This window comes from Drosophila navojoa, chromosome 2, assembly GCF_054131105.1.
Source record: "Drosophila navojoa isolate 15081-1374.11 chromosome 2, UAZ_NAV_1.0, whole genome shotgun sequence".
NCBI classification, from domain to species: Eukaryota; Metazoa; Arthropoda; class Insecta; order Diptera; family Drosophilidae; genus Drosophila; species Drosophila navojoa.
Genome location: NC_142890.1, coordinates 29,031,920 through 29,045,765, shown reverse-complemented (window position 1 = coordinate 29,045,765; position 13,846 = coordinate 29,031,920). Strand labels below are relative to the sequence as shown.

General features: G+C 45.4%; 9 protein-coding genes across 9 annotated transcripts; 4 read left to right on the top strand and 5 right to left on the bottom strand.

Moving 5' to 3' along the window:
* Positions 1-286: 286 nt before the first annotated feature.
* Or85f (Odorant receptor 85f) lies at positions 287-2,306 on the top strand. Its single transcript, XM_030386748.2, has 4 exons — positions 287-1,293; positions 1,348-1,549; positions 1,609-1,764; positions 1,825-2,306. Exons 1-4 carry the CDS (start codon positions 521-523, stop codon positions 1,876-1,878), a joined length of 1,185 nt encoding a protein of 394 aa, XP_030242608.1. The 5' UTR covers positions 287-520; the 3' UTR covers positions 1,879-2,306.
* Positions 1,892-2,390, bottom strand: LOC115563555 (protein FMC1 homolog). The gene has a single exon (XM_030386756.2). It carries the CDS (start codon positions 2,263-2,265, stop codon positions 1,957-1,959), a length of 309 nt encoding a protein of 102 aa, XP_030242616.1. The 5' UTR covers positions 2,266-2,390; the 3' UTR covers positions 1,892-1,956.
* Positions 2,391-2,819: 429 nt separating this feature from the next.
* On the top strand, positions 2,820-3,909 carry LOC115563551 (omega-amidase NIT2). Its single transcript, XM_030386750.2, has 2 exons — positions 2,820-2,957; positions 3,017-3,909. Exons 1-2 carry the CDS (start codon positions 2,939-2,941, stop codon positions 3,847-3,849), a joined length of 852 nt encoding a protein of 283 aa, XP_030242610.1. The 5' UTR covers positions 2,820-2,938; the 3' UTR covers positions 3,850-3,909.
* LOC115563548 (uncharacterized) lies at positions 3,847-5,476 on the bottom strand. Its single transcript, XM_030386747.2, has 2 exons — positions 4,133-5,476; positions 3,847-4,066 (listed from the first exon to the last, which is right to left on the bottom strand). Exons 1-2 carry the CDS (start codon positions 5,342-5,344, stop codon positions 3,932-3,934), a joined length of 1,347 nt encoding a protein of 448 aa, XP_030242607.1. The 5' UTR covers positions 5,345-5,476; the 3' UTR covers positions 3,847-3,931.
* Positions 5,477-5,733: 257 nt separating this feature from the next.
* Positions 5,734-6,396, top strand: BBIP1 (BBSome interacting protein 1). The gene is made up of 2 exons (XM_089257267.1): positions 5,734-6,220; positions 6,282-6,396. The coding sequence occupies exon 1, from the start codon at positions 5,734-5,736 to the stop codon at positions 6,004-6,006; it is 273 nt and encodes a 90-aa protein (XP_089113393.1). The 3' UTR covers positions 6,007-6,220; positions 6,282-6,396.
* Positions 5,827-8,755, bottom strand: LOC149092350 (uncharacterized). The gene has a single exon (XM_089257275.1). It carries the CDS (start codon positions 8,747-8,749, stop codon positions 8,486-8,488), a length of 264 nt encoding a protein of 87 aa, XP_089113401.1. The 5' UTR covers positions 8,750-8,755; the 3' UTR covers positions 5,827-8,485.
* LOC108659312 (LMBR1 domain-containing protein 2 homolog) lies at positions 5,935-8,495 on the top strand. Its single transcript, XM_018112171.3, has 3 exons — positions 5,935-6,220; positions 6,282-7,634; positions 7,697-8,495. Exons 1-3 carry the CDS (start codon positions 6,050-6,052, stop codon positions 8,318-8,320), a joined length of 2,148 nt encoding a protein of 715 aa, XP_017967660.1. The 5' UTR covers positions 5,935-6,049; the 3' UTR covers positions 8,321-8,495.
* Positions 8,756-8,859: 104 nt separating the features above from the next.
* On the bottom strand, positions 8,860-10,517 carry betaTub85D (beta-Tubulin at 85D). Its single transcript, XM_018112173.3, has 2 exons — positions 10,125-10,517; positions 8,860-10,062 (listed from the first exon to the last, which is right to left on the bottom strand). Exons 1-2 carry the CDS (start codon positions 10,515-10,517, stop codon positions 9,115-9,117), a joined length of 1,341 nt encoding a protein of 446 aa, XP_017967662.2. The 3' UTR covers positions 8,860-9,114.
* On the bottom strand, positions 10,408-13,837 carry Task7 (TWIK-related acid-sensitive K[+] channel 7). Its single transcript, XM_030386749.2, has 5 exons — positions 13,296-13,837; positions 12,813-12,968; positions 11,840-11,901; positions 11,354-11,754; positions 10,408-11,282 (listed from the first exon to the last, which is right to left on the bottom strand). Exons 1-5 carry the CDS (start codon positions 13,474-13,476, stop codon positions 11,009-11,011), a joined length of 1,074 nt encoding a protein of 357 aa, XP_030242609.1. The 5' UTR covers positions 13,477-13,837; the 3' UTR covers positions 10,408-11,008.
* Positions 13,838-13,846: the final 9 nt, after the last annotated feature.

The following is a 13,846-nucleotide window of genomic DNA, read 5'->3' as shown; positions in this document are numbered from 1 at the left end:
GTAAATATGTGTACATATGCTTATATATAAAAACTTTTAAGCATATAAATTTTTGTACATGTTAATGCATATACATATTTATGTATATATTACGCTCGATCTTTGCTTCTTGAAAATTTGATTCACAAATTGATTCGCTCAATTGATTTTAATTAATGTTAATTTGAGGCCCGATGGTTCATGTTTGCTCTCCAGTAAACTTATCAGATATACATATACTCTGCTGCAGATATATAATTCCTTTGAAGCATTTAAACTTTCTAGTTTAAATATATAATTTCGCTGAAAGGTTCAATGCATATTAGATATGCAGTAATAATGCGTAAATTGAGGTGTTTAATTAATTGATGTATTTTTAATGTCTAATGGACTCTTGTGGCGTTAATTGTTTTGGCGCTGAGACCACATTTTCACCCGTCAAATATCACACGTAACCGCATGAAATTCTCATTTATCACACCTCTATAAATGCGTTCGCCTGGCTGGCAATAAGGTCACAGTCAAGCAATATTCCTTCGCCATGGAGTCTCGAGATGGGCTCATGTACAACTATGAGGACTTCACTTGGATACCGACCATAAGCTACAGGCTCTGTGGCTTCGATGTCCTCGACACGCCCAACAAGCCGCGTCCTCTCTGGATGAAGCTCTATCACTGGGCCTGCGTCTGCTCACACATCTGCTGCGTGTGCTTCATGTTCCGGCGTATCATTGAGAGGGACACAATCAATAATATCTCGCTGATTATGCGCTACGCTACTCTGGTGACCTACGTCGTTAACTCGGACACAAAGTATGGCACATCGCAGCAGAAGCAAGCTTTCCAGAGGCTAAATGGTAAACTGGCTAAGCTCTTTCCCAAATCCAAGCAGTCCAAGATCGACCATCGAGTCGACGAGTACTACTGGCCACGCCCCACAATTGTGCTGATTGTGGTTTACTATGGATCGTCGGCAATGGTGGTGCTGGGACCTCTCCTGCAATCGGGGTATATCTACCTGATGGAGAATCGCTTTTCTTACGTGCACTGTTATCCGTATTATATATTCGATCCGGAGCAGGATCCGCTGTGGCAATACTTTCTCATTTACGCTTTGGAGTGGCTCCACAGCACCCTGATGGTCATATCGAATATGAGCACCGATCTGTGGCTGGTCAGCTTTGAAGTGCAGATTTGCATGCACTTCGATTATATAGCCCGATCGCTAGAGAACTATAAGCCCAATAGCACGCGCGACCCTAAAGATCGAAAATTCATTTCGCAAATAGTGAACAGGCATAACGATTTGCTAGAGTAAGTATATGCCAAATGGAAGCCTTCAGTAGTGTTCACAATCTCAGCTTATAGACTTCAGGAGGAGATTAACGGCATCTTTGGCAGTTCTCTCTTGTTGAGTCTTCTGACGACTGCGGGTGTATTTTGCACTGTTGCCGTTTATACGCAGATACAGGGACTAAATCTGGAGGGGATCACGTATGTGGTATTTATGTTGACGGCCTCATCTCTCGTCTATCTGGTTTGCTATTACGGCGAGAAGGTTAAGAGTTTGGTAATTATATTACAACCGTTGTATTTGAAGGAATATTCATATTTGGTCCATCTATGCAGAGCACATATATAACAAATGCCGCCTACAATCACAACTGGTCAGATGCTCCGCCGGATTACAAAAAGTCTTTATTGATTATCATCGCACGCGCCCAAAGACCAGCCGAACTGACAGCCATGGGCTATCTACCAGTATCCCTAGACACGTTTAAGCAAGTGGGTAGAGACCAAGGCTACATTGTCTATTGAATACAATGTTTAAATTTTATATTACAGGTAATGACTGTTACTTATCGGGTCTTTGCGCTAATCAGACAAATGATAGAGTAAAGATATAATGTAGTTCTTTTTCTTTTAATATTTATTGCTTAGCACTGCATAGTTCATCTACATACATAAGTAGCATTATCACTTGGGATCTGTAGGCAGCTTGAAACCAACAAGATCTGCCGTTTCTTTAACTGTGCGCTCGCCACTACCATGATACTCTTTGTATAGCTCGTTGTATTTGCGCAGACTGGTCAGATAGGTTAAATAGGTTTGGCCCAAGAAGATTGCCTCGTCGCGAGCCTTGCATAGCTGCTGATCGGTTGTCTCATATTTCTTATATTGCGCCAGAATATAACGCGCCGCCAAAGAGTCTTTAATTTTGCCGGGCGAGTGAGAAGCTAGCCGTAGCTCGTGTAACAGCGAGCGTAGAACTTTAGTTCCCGCCATTTAGTAAAATCTTTGCTTTGACTTAAAATCCAAACAAATAGCAGATATTCACGATTATGTGATTGCCGAATAAATAATATAAAACAGCTGTTTAATTTGGAGCTGCCAGTCGGTCGACTATCGGATTTCTGTACGATTGTGGCTGCGATACATTGCCATTCTAAAAATGTGGGCTGAAAATTTTTGTATACCGCGGCAAATTTGAAAAGTTTTGTCACATTCTGAACTTAATCAATTTGTTTAGATACATCAAATTTTATCACTAACCAGAGGGCACAGAGCTCTCTGGCTTGTGATTTTATCAAAATAACTCAACCAAAAAATATGTCCTCTATTTATTCGTGTCCTGCATTTGCTTTGCAAAAATGTTGATATTAAATATAAAAATATTTGCTGAAGCTGAGCAAAATGTATACCAAATAGTGCACTTCTCTAAAAAAATAAATCAATAAAACAACAAGGTAAAAACAATTCTGCCTTTAACCAGTCGTTGTTTTAATATTGAATTGAAATTCCTCAATGTACGAAAATAGCCTTGCCAGACTGGTAAAAGACATATTTATATAGTGATAGTGATCAGATGTTTTATTATCTTCTTACATACAAACATCTCAGGCAAAGTGCGCAGCTAGCATATTATTTTGCAGTAATTATAAAGTAATATAATACAGACATGAGCAAAGCTGCTAACAGTAAGTTAAAAGAGTAAATTGTTTAATATATATTTTTAAAACTAACATTTCCCGGGAAGTCTTGCGTGTTGCTTTGTTGCAGCTGAGGGGCTCGAAAGACAAAACGGCCAATGTACTAAACGCCGTTAGTAAAATTGAACTGGCTGTTAAGGAACACAAACCACGGCTCATAACGTTGCCCGAGTGCTTTAACTGTCCCTACGGCACCAAATACTTCCGCGAGTACGCAGAAAATATTCCAGATGGCTATACGAGCCAGCAGCTGTCGAAAGCCGCATTAGAAAATCAGATCTATCTCATTGGCGGCACGATTCCGGAGTTGGGGGACAACGATGCCATTTACAATACGTGCACCGTTTGGGGTCCCAATGGCGAGCTGTTGGCAAAGCATCGGAAAATGCATCTGTTCGATATTGATGTGAAAGGCGGCATTCGATTCAAGGAGTCGGAGACTCTGTCGGCCGGCAATGACTTCACCATTGTTGACGTTGATGGGCACAAGATCGGGATTGGTATCTGCTATGACATTCGCTTTGAGGAGATGGCACGCCTCTATCGCAATAATGGCTGTGAGATGATTGTGTACCCGGCTGCATTTAATATGACCACAGGTCCTTTGCACTGGGAACTGTTGCAGCGAGCGCGCGCAAATGATAATCAGCTCTTTGTGGTAACAGCCTCGCCGGCTAGGGACACCTCTGCCGAGTACGTTGCGTACGGCCATTCCATGATTGTGGACCCATGGGCCAAAGTCCAGAAGGCTGCCGACGAAACCGAGCAGATTTTAGTCGATGATATTGACTTTTCTCTGGTTGAGCAAGTGCGCCAACAAATTCCCGTATTCACCCAGCGGCGTCTTGACCTCTATGGCACCGAAAAGAAATCCAAATGATTTATTATTGCATTTATCTTGTTACGTCTATTATATACGAAATGTGTTTCTAAAATCAAATATTGCTCAATAAGGGATCCTCTCATTGGGAGGTGCCCGTTGCCTCCGACTCCCCAGCAGCTGCTGACATGCCGAAATGCGGTCGCTGCACTTGACCGAAGAGTGCGCGTATAGCTTCATCCGTCGCCATTAGCGGCTGGCTAACAAATTCCAGTGCCTAGAAAGAAATATATGTATAAATTGGCTCCACCTGTTGCCCAGCTATTCTTCATTTAAAACTTGCCTGGACGGCGTACTTCTCTGCCTCACAGAGCGGACTACTGGTGGCACTCGAAAGCTTTAAGGTCGTTTCGGGTATGCCCAATCCGGAGTGCAAGACCATGCGCTGTAGGATGTTTAGGTTCTCGGCGCTTAGACTGATTACATCCGTGGCAGGCAGATTCAGATAGCGTATTTTAGCGAGGAATTTCAGTTGCTTCAGGATGTCCAATTGAATTTCACGAATTTGATGCGTGGTGTGCATCAGTTGCTTGGTCGATTCGTTCAGCATTTGGTTCTTTTGCGTAAGATCGGCTTTCCAGCGTGCCAGCTCCTCGACCATAACGCTGCTGGCCAAGAACTTGGAACGCCAGACCTCGCATTGACTGGCCAAAAACTCGATTTGCTCCGTGTGTGTGGTCAAATTGTTGGCCGTGTCGAGCAGAGCGCGAGCCAACTGCAGCTTATCCTCGGTCAGCAGGTTCACCCGTGTCTGTAGATCCTCGCCAACGGAAGCTACTAGCAGGCTCTTCAGCTCGCTGTTCACTTGCGTCTGGAATTTATATTGCGCCTTGAAGTGGTCGCGCTCCTCTTGCATCTTGGCCAGTTCCTGCTTCAGTCGCTGCACTTCCTCGCTGCTTGCGCTAGTTGTATCGGCGGCTTTGGCATCGCCATTCTCTTGGATAAGTTCCTGGGTGCGCAACGTCGATACCTGGTCTGCTAGAACGCCAATGTCTAAATTGTTTTTGCTAACCCTCTGAGTCTTTTGCTTAGCGGCTTGCTGTGCCGGAGTCATAGGATTCACGGCACCCGGGTACGGTTCGTAAGGCACGAATTTCGGTGGTTTGGTTTTCTTATGTTCCGGCAGAGGTTCAGAAGTGCTCACCAGCCTGGGCTTAAGCTGGACAAGCTCACCCTTGGGCAGCACAGGCGCAAGGCTGCGGCTCATCACTTCGGGGCGCCGGTAAAGTGTGTGTAAGCCAGGCAATGGCAGTGAAGAAGTGTTACTGCTGCCTTGGAAAGTCCTCGACTCAATTACTGCTTCCTGGACTATCGTACTGTCCTTACGCGGTAATTGAGGTCGCTTAGTCTTAACGGCTTCGAAATTGGCTGACGACTGCTCTTCGTGTTGCACTTTCGCTTTGGTTGCGACGTCAGTGTGTTCCATGCCATCACCGCTCGTGCGACAGGACTGAGCTCTGCCGTTACCATCGTTCTCTAAGGCATCTGTATGCATGGCTTTCCTTTTCTTTGAATGACAAGGCTTTATATCTCTAGTATTTATACCTAAAAAATTTTACATCAATTTTGCTGCCAACAAAACAAAAACAATGGAAATGAAGAGCTGCCAACTCGTTTTTAAATAGTCAAATGTTGCCAACTAACATTTGCAGCGCTGCCAATCATCTTTGCATTCTATATACATAAGTATAGTGAAAAATCGATCAGTTTTGATTTACTCAGCGAAGTTAACAACAAATTGGTTACGCGCTGCGTTATCTAAAGTTCCCGTGACGCATACAGCAGGAGTTGCAGCCAATCGAATGCTACGTGCATTGTCGATGCGGACGTTCATATGCATATAAAATCCTTTAGCATAGATGCTCTGCCGGCAGCTGTGCGAGTATGTCGACGACTGAGAGTGATCTGCTTCGAAACATAAATGAGAAAATCGAATTGATTGAGCCTAGCACAGGAAAACTGTTTTTCGAACACAAAACAGAGCTGGTGTTTGTGAACCCGCGTCTGATGCCCCTAAAGTCTCAGGCCTTGGAGAGTCTCGAGGAAATGCATCGCGAAACTGCTCGCCAGTTGCAACAGAAACGCACAAAGCGCAACAACAACAATAACAAGAAAGAGACCGCTGCTGAAGCCGAAGCTTTGGCTCCGGCCATCTAATAATTAAGATTATCAGATATAATTTATTACAACCAGCTTTAAGATGGCCTACTTGCTGACCTTTGGGGTGATTGGATCACTCTTCCTGGCCAGTTTAATGCTCTATCGATATGGCAACATTCCACGTCAACACATCCTTGTCACACTGTCCGTACTGACTGCCTGGTGTTTCTCCTTTCTGATCGTGTTTACCATTCCGCTGGATGTGACATCGGTAAACGAACTCAAATGAGAAAAAAATATATATATCTAATATGATTTATTGATTATTGCAGACCCTATATCGGCAGTGCGAAGAAAAACATAAGCCGATCCCAGAATCCGCACTGGAAAACAAGGACAACGGCAGCAATATAACAACCACTCCCGCAAGCAACAATATTCACCCAGTCGAATGCCAGGAACCCTGGGGAATGGTTCCAGCATCCGTGTTTCCCAATTTATGGCGCATCATCTATTGGAGCTCACAGTTTCTCACGTGGCTCATTATGCCGCTGATGCAATCGTATCTCAAGGCGGGCGACTTCACCATTAAAGGCAAACTCAAGTCGGCGTTGATCGAAAATGCCATCTACTACGGCTCCTATTTGTTCATATGTGGCGTGCTGCTTATTTACATTGCTGTTAAGGGCGTATCACTGGACTGGCAGAAGCTGAAAGCGATTGCCTCATCGGCATCCAATACTTGGGGTCTCTTTTTGCTCGTCCTGCTGCTTGGCTATGCCCTTGTCGAGGTGCCCCGCTCGCTGTGGAACAATGCCAAGCCGGGATTTACGCTGCAATACGCATACTTTAAGGCCGCGAAGCTCAGCACGGATAAGGCTGAGGCGGAGGAGCATGTCGACGATGTGCTAGAGTCGCTGCAGTGCATCAGTCGCGCTGTGCCCAACAACCATGAGCTACGTCCATGCGTCGAGACGATAATGCGAAAAGTGCCCATCGAGCTGCAAGAAAGAGCCTCTCGCAATTTCGCCCGCAGCGGTGGCAGCAGCATGGGCGGCACCACCTCCACCATTGTGCCCTCGGAGAAGGCACTCGTGCGCATACACAAGCAGGTGATCAAGTCCCTGCAGACACTGCAACGAACTGAGGCGTTGTGGAGCGTGCAGGTGAACACGGTGCTCCATCTGGAGGACGTCGCCCGCAACGTGCACTCGGCTGAACGTCGCTTCAAAACGGAATTCCCACGCCAGCGCTCGCAGCTGGAACGAGTCTGCTACAGCGCCACAATACAATGGTACTGGGAGTGCCTACTGAAGGCGCCGTTTCTCAAGGCCCTGTGCGTGGTGACTGCCACCATGTCGGCCATGGTCGTGTGGAGCGAGCTGACCTTCTTCTGTCGGCGGCCCGTGCTCTCGATATTCGCGAACGTCATCAACGTGGCCAACTCGAACAACGACTTCTTCACCATTGAGCTGTTCTCCATGATTGTGCTGTGCTACTTCTTCTACTGCACCTATTCCACCATTCTGCGCATACGGTTCCTCAATTTGTACTACCTGGCACCGCATCACCAGACGAACGAGCACAGCCTAATATTCAGTGGAATGCTGCTCTGTCGATTGACCCCGCCCATGTGCCTGAACTTCCTGGGACTCATTCACATGGACTCGCACATAATACAGAAGGTGAGTCAATTGAATATCGAGAGGTTCCACGATGTTTAGTATTTGCTTTTGCACATTTGCAGCGCATTATGGAAACATATTACACGCAGATAATGGGCCACATGGACGTCATTGGCATCATCTCGAATGGCTTCAACATTTACTTTCCCATGTGCATGCTGGCCTTTTGCCTGGCCACCTGGTTTAGCCTCGGCAGTCGGGCGCTGAATGCAATGGGCTTTCAGCAGTTCCTGCAGCATGAGACGATTGCTACGGAACTGGTGCAGGAGGGCAAGGATTTGATAGCGCGCGAGAAGCGACGCCGGCAGCGGGCAGAGGAGGCAATCGCCAGGCGGCGCGACTTCTCCCGACCCGACGCTCTGCCCAGTCATGACTACATCGGCAAATACAGGGGCGGAGTGGCTGGAGGTGGCCCAGGCGCTGGGGGTGTTCCTGCTGCATTTGCAAGCAGTCGAACGCCGGCCGATGGACTGCTGCGAGATGGTGACGTCGGCTACGACTACGCCGCCGTCGCCTCCTCGTCGGCTCTGGGCGTGCCGCGCTCACTCTCTGAGGAAATCAATGAACGCTTCGGGGTCAGCACTCAGATGCAAGTGGGATTCCGTGGCGCCAATGAGCAGGACGATGAGGGGAACGAACGTCGCATAGTCGGCCCGCCGCCGCGGGGACTTTTCGACGACGTATAGAGGGCTCGAAAATGCATTCTATTATAATTTCAAATGTGTATTGCTGTATAAGTTACTAAGATATACATATATTGTCTCAGATGTTTTTTAGTTAATTTAATTTACTTTTAAGCTTTTTCGCTGCTGTTCCTGTCACAAATATTCTAATCATTTAAATAAACATAATTAACGAAAAGTCTTTTTGCGCGACGGGTATCGCCTGCAGGTATTCTGCTCGTTGTTCGAGTTCTGGGCACGGCTGTCGTCCGTCATGGTGGCCTGGGCATCCATGGAAGTACTCTTGTCTCCTCCATCCTGCTCCTCCGAGCTGGGCCGCTCGCTATAGTTTTGGTTCTGCAGCTCCGACAGGGGATGCGGATGGATTCGCTTGCGACCACGCATAAAGCCGGTGCGGGAACTAAGTGGAGTATCAGGCTCTGGAAGTGACATGACAGAATTTATTTGCCAACTGACAGCTCCTCGTAGATTGTAGAGCTGCCTTGTCAAAGTTGACAGCCCGGAGAATGACAAGTAAATCAAAAATGACAACAAACCAGATGATTTTATTAACTCGGCTTTTATTGTCTGCTACGGTTGTCGTACCATCGTTTAGGAAACAAAACATTGAACTAATTAACAAATATCTAACACAAGTGGGAAAAGGCTGATATGTGTATGAATGTATGTTGTAGTCGGTCGCTTGTTTCTTCTTCTGTTAAGGGTTGCGCGTATGTGCGTCTAGCTTCATATTTAATGTTGAACGAGTATGTGTGGTGCTTTTTTTGTTTGTTTTCTTTTTAATCTCTGGTTTCTAACTATTCATCGCCACCGCCCTCCTCATCCTCATCGAATTCACCCTCCTCGTCGGCGGTGGCCTCTTGGTACTGCTGGTACTCAGATACCAAATCGTTCATGTTGCTCTCGGCCTCTGTAAACTCCATTTCATCCATACCCTCGCCGGTGTACCAGTGCAAGAAGGCCTTGCGGCGGAACATGGCCGTGAACTGCTCGGAGACGCGCTTGAACAGCTCCTGAATGGCCGTCGAATTGCCAATGAATGTGGCCGACATCTTCAGGCCCCTGGGTGGAATATCGCACACGGCTGTCTTGCAGTTGTTCGGTATCCACTCGACGAAGAAGCTGCTGTTCTTGTTCTGGATGTTGAGCATCTGCTCGTCCACCTCCTTCATGGACATGCGGCCGCGGAAGATGGCCGCGACGGTCAGGTAGCGTCCATGGCGTGGATCGCAAGCGGCCATCATGTTCTTGGCGTCGAACATCTGCTGGGTCAGCTCGGGCACGGTCAGGGCGCGGTACTGCTGCGATCCACGCGAGGTGAGAGGCGCGAATCCGGGCATGAAGAAGTGCAGACGTGGGAAGGGCACCATGTTGACGGCTAGCTTGCGCAGATCAGCGTTGAGCTGACCGGGGAAGCGCAAGCAAGTGGTGACTCCCGACATTGTGGCCGACACCAAGTGGTTCAGATCACCGTATGTGGGAGTGGTCAGCTTAAGAGTGCGGAAACAGATGTCGTACAATGCCTCATTATCGATGCAGTATGTCTCATCCGTGTTCTCCACCAGCTGATGGACGCTCAGTGTGGCATTGTAGGGCTCCACCACGGTGTCCGACACCTTGGGTGACGGTACAACGGAGAAGGTATTCATGATACGATCCGGATACTCCTCACGTATCTTCGAAATGAGGAGGGTGCCCATGCCCGAGCCGGTGCCCCCGCCCAAGGAGTGAGTTAGCTGGAAGCCCTGTTAACGGAATTAGTTACCCCATTCCGGGACATTCACCTGACCCGCCCCTCTGCACTCACCTGTAGACAATCGCAGCCCTCAGACTCCTTGCGAACCACGTCAAGCACCGAATCAACTAGCTCAGCACCCTCGGTGTAGTGACCCTTGGCCCAGTTGTTGCCTGCGCCAGACTGGCCGAAAACAAAGTTATCGGGACGGAAGATCTGGCCGAAGGCGCCCGAGCGCACAGAGTCCATGGTGCCCGGCTCCAGGTCGACAAGTATGGCCCGAGGCACATACTTGGCGCCAGTAGCCTCATTGTAGTAGACATTGATGCGCTCCAGTTGCAAGTCACTGTCCCCGTAATAAGTTCCCGTTGCATCAATGCAATGCTCGTCCGAGATGACCTCCCAGAACTTGCCTCCGATCTGGTTGCCGCATTGGCCAGCCTGGATGTGCACAATCTCGCGCATGATTACGTTTACGAGTGCGAGAAACTATGAAATTCAAATTTTGTTGGAAAACGTATCTGAATTTTCTGGATAGCAATTCCGATTTTATTTTTTTCGGAAAGCAGAAACCGGTTTTCTTTTCTGATTTTAACGTATAATTTTCTTACTTTTTCTCTATACGTGTACCGTAGTCGAGTCGATGTTGGAATGAGACTACTACAAATTCTAAATGCTAATGTTCCCTATGGAACTACTGCGATCGTACAAAATTCGAATTTGAGACTGGTTTGCTTTGGTTCGAGTTTTTCCGTAACATATGTGTATTTGAGCAAGTTGACTTAATATTATATACTTTAGTAATAAGATTATCTAGTTGTAGGATTTACTTCTATGGTGGTTGAGTTCTCTACGGGCGTTTCTAAAAGACTTTTACAATTTGGCATCCCTTGAGGTGGCTAGACTACGTGATATTGCCACAAAGATTTGACATTTATGTTCACTTCTATTGTCTATTAGACGGAAGCACGCTTCAGGCAGAGCGTGCTTTCAATAATGTCCATTGGCTGGAAGTCCGGGTCGACAAATGGCTCGTGGTTCAGGCAGCGAGTTCCACCCATACACGTGCAAGAGCACAGCGACACCGTCTCGTCGTTCTCCGTCGTGTAGTTGTTCTCCAAGAGTTTGCCTTGCATATTGTACGTCGACTCGTCGTCGTAGGTCAGCGGCTGATTGCCAGCAGCCAGATTCTGAGCATCCTGCTCATCCCGCTTGGCGTCCTCGGCTTGCCTGCGCGAGAAGGATAATCATATTAAAAATACATCCCGAATTTCGGAAAATGCTTTGAGCGTCAAACTGACATGGTCATGAATCGCAATACGAGCAGATTAATACTAGCAGCGACCACAGCTAACCCAAACAGGATGAACACCAAGCTGAGGGCAACATATCCAGGCTTGTTCGTCAGGGCCTGGTCATTTTGTAGAGCCACGTAGTCTCCAAATCCGATTGTCGTCAGCGTGACGAAGCAATAGTAGAAGCTGTCAAAGTAGCTCCAACCTTCATAGCGGGAGAACACTGCGGCGCCTGTTGTTATTATGATGGAGGAGAGCATCCCAGTGGCCAACATGAGATTCATTTCGGTCGCATCCGTGCACCGCGCTCCACTGGCTCGCTTCGCCCTCCTAATTATTACCGATGCAAACTTATTCAGACGCTCACCAATCGACTGGAACATGACCAGCCCGAGCGGAATGCCAACCTGAAAGGATCCACACATACATTAGCAATAATATCTGATGTGGTTCGACAACATTCGGTGGCTAAGTATTCCGGTTAGATCATACCATCGCATAGAACATTGTAAATAATTTGCCAGCCACAGTGGTCGGCGTCGAGTGTCCATATCCTGAAAAATCGAAAATATTACAAAGCTAACATTTGCTTATTTCTAGGCATACAGACCGTATGTAAATATATTAAAACACTTTTTATGCATTATTATATATCAAGTGAAATATATGTATATAAATACATATTTAAATATATAGTATCTGCATTCAGATAGAATATTATGGAAGCGCATCAGTGTTGCCTGTTGCCTAACACCGAAATAATATGGATTTCCTTTAAGTAGTGCTTTTAAGGCTTTTTTTCGTATTTTTTCTATCTATATCCTCTTTTCTTTGGGTTCTCCACTAAGCCTTTAATGTTTAGCTCTTCACTTTAGTGCACAGCACGAAACAGACATAAAGACAGATTTATAGACAAACAAACACGCATAGCTAAATCGGATTACCTGCTTAAGTACATATGTATATACTTCATGTGGGTAAGAGTTGAAATGTTAAATAGTTGATGTACATTAATGTTTATAATTATTAGATGGCATAGACAGCACTTGGGTCTGTTCTATATTTTTCCGCATAATCTAAATTTCGGTCTATTCCATGCTCATTTGCAATGGTTATTATCAATAGGCAACACCACTTTCAAATAGGATCAATTTAGCCTGAAATAGGCTAAGTTGGCAACACTAATAGAATCACATAAGCCGAAATGTCATTGCCATTGCTCGTCTAAGAGAATAAGAGAGATGGAGATAGAGAAAGAGTAGAGCAAATAGGAAGCGAAGCTTCAGCTTGAACTTTTTTTCAAGCATAAATGTGTAGGTGTTGGGGTGAGGGGGTGTGTGTATGTGTACTTACTTGTATTCGTAATATTAACATTATTTGTATTTCTTAAATTTAATACATTTAAATTGCTATATTACAATTCTTCGAGTCAAATCAAATTCAATTAATTTTGTTTAATATTTACCAATCATTGCCAGCACCACAGTGGCAAAATAAAATGCGCCAGCGAATTTCCACTGAGGTCCCGCTTTGTGTGGTTTGTTCTCTATTATTACTATTTCGATCATCCGGTAGTCTTCGGCACTCACATTGTATTTCTCAACGAAATTATTCTTTATGGCTACAGCATGAAATTAAAATTTTATCCCAATTCCAATATCAACAATCAAATTCATAGCCAATCAATAAATTTAACAAAAAATAGCATAAAATACAATTGGATGGCACAGATCAAAAGACGAAATAAAAGGACTTATTATAACAATTAAAAAATATAAAATTGGATATGTATTTTAATCTGTGCTGGAATCGAATGATATGAACATGATTTGGATTTCATTTTTTTCAGAATTTTTTTTTTTTTTTTTCAGATGAGAGTGAGTGCGAATTGTAGTTAGTGTGCATTTGGATCTTGCCGGGGATATATATTAATCGCATATATATGTACCTTGCAAAAATTCCCAACGCCTCGCTTCAGTTTGTGATTCGAGCGAGTCAAAGACTGCCGCGCCGATGAGCAAATAGGTAAATGTGCAGACCACCAGCGACAGGGTTCTAACGTTCTGACGCTTCATGGCGCAATGGACAACAAATTCGAAAGCTGTTTGCCGACAGGATTCAATAAGCATTTAAGGTTAAGGCTTATTGCAAGTCTCGATAGGCTGGCACAAAGCACCGTTATTACTATATCGTCAGTTTGTTTGTTTGGATTCTCTCTCTATCTGCTGTCCCTGTGTTAGTGTGCTCGTCCTGCTGTAGAAATCGATTTACTTGCATAAACATACAAACAGCAAACGGTACAACGCTTTAATTAAAGTGCCTTGTCTTCAAGCTCAGTGCGTTTCTGAGCTTATAATTTTCCATTGTGCTTTAATTATGCCGACGTTTTATATTTTATTTGTATATAAATATACTTTATTTATTTGATTAACAACCGATACGAATTGCGGGAAAATCGGTAAATTTAAGACAGGGCTGTTATTGCGCGCACATTCCGAA

What these genes read in the sequence shown, in the direction of transcription:
- LOC108659312 (XM_018112171.3), top strand. Translation starts at nt 6,050, where the DNA reads ATGGCCTACTTGCTGACCTTTGGGGTGATTGGATCACTCTTCCTGGCC. An exon ending in TTCCGCTGGATGTGACATCG is followed by an intron (nt 6,221 to 6,281) that starts GTAAACGAACTC and finishes TGATTATTGCAG; the next exon opens with ACCCTATATCGGCAGTGCGA. An exon ending in ACTCGCACATAATACAGAAG is followed by an intron (nt 7,635 to 7,696) that starts GTGAGTCAATTG and finishes GCACATTTGCAG; the next exon opens with CGCATTATGGAAACATATTA.
- Task7 (XM_030386749.2), bottom strand. Translation starts at nt 13,476, where the DNA reads ATGCTTATTGAATCCTGTCGGCAAACAGCTTTCGAATTTGTTGTCCAT. An exon ending in TGTGGTGCTGGCAATGATTG is followed by an intron (nt 11,902 to 12,812) that starts GTAAATATTAAA and finishes TCGATTTTTCAG; the next exon opens with GATATGGACACTCGACGCCG. An exon ending in TTACAATGTTCTATGCGATG is followed by an intron (nt 11,755 to 11,839) that starts GTATGATCTAAC and finishes GGATCCTTTCAG; the next exon opens with GTTGGCATTCCGCTCGGGCT.
- LOC149092350 (XM_089257275.1), bottom strand. Translation starts at nt 8,749, where the DNA reads ATGTCACTTCCAGAGCCTGATACTCCACTTAGTTCCCGCACCGGCTTT.
- betaTub85D (XM_018112173.3), bottom strand. Translation starts at nt 10,517, where the DNA reads ATGCGCGAGATTGTGCACATCCAGGCTGGCCAATGCGGCAACCAGATC. An exon ending in AGGGCTGCGATTGTCTACAG is followed by an intron (nt 10,063 to 10,124) that starts GTGAGTGCAGAG and finishes TTCCGTTAACAG; the next exon opens with GGCTTCCAGCTAACTCACTC.
- Or85f (XM_030386748.2), top strand. Translation starts at nt 521, where the DNA reads ATGGAGTCTCGAGATGGGCTCATGTACAACTATGAGGACTTCACTTGG. An exon ending in AGGCATAACGATTTGCTAGA is followed by an intron (nt 1,294 to 1,347) that starts GTAAGTATATGC and finishes CTCAGCTTATAG; the next exon opens with ACTTCAGGAGGAGATTAACG. An exon ending in GCGAGAAGGTTAAGAGTTTG is followed by an intron (nt 1,550 to 1,608) that starts GTAATTATATTA and finishes CCATCTATGCAG; the next exon opens with AGCACATATATAACAAATGC.
- BBIP1 (XM_089257267.1), top strand. Translation starts at nt 5,734, where the DNA reads ATGTCGACGACTGAGAGTGATCTGCTTCGAAACATAAATGAGAAAATC.
- LOC115563555 (XM_030386756.2), bottom strand. Translation starts at nt 2,265, where the DNA reads ATGGCGGGAACTAAAGTTCTACGCTCGCTGTTACACGAGCTACGGCTA.
- LOC115563548 (XM_030386747.2), bottom strand. Translation starts at nt 5,344, where the DNA reads ATGCATACAGATGCCTTAGAGAACGATGGTAACGGCAGAGCTCAGTCC. An exon ending in CAGAGAAGTACGCCGTCCAG is followed by an intron (nt 4,067 to 4,132) that starts GCAAGTTTTAAA and finishes ATTTCTTTCTAG; the next exon opens with GCACTGGAATTTGTTAGCCA.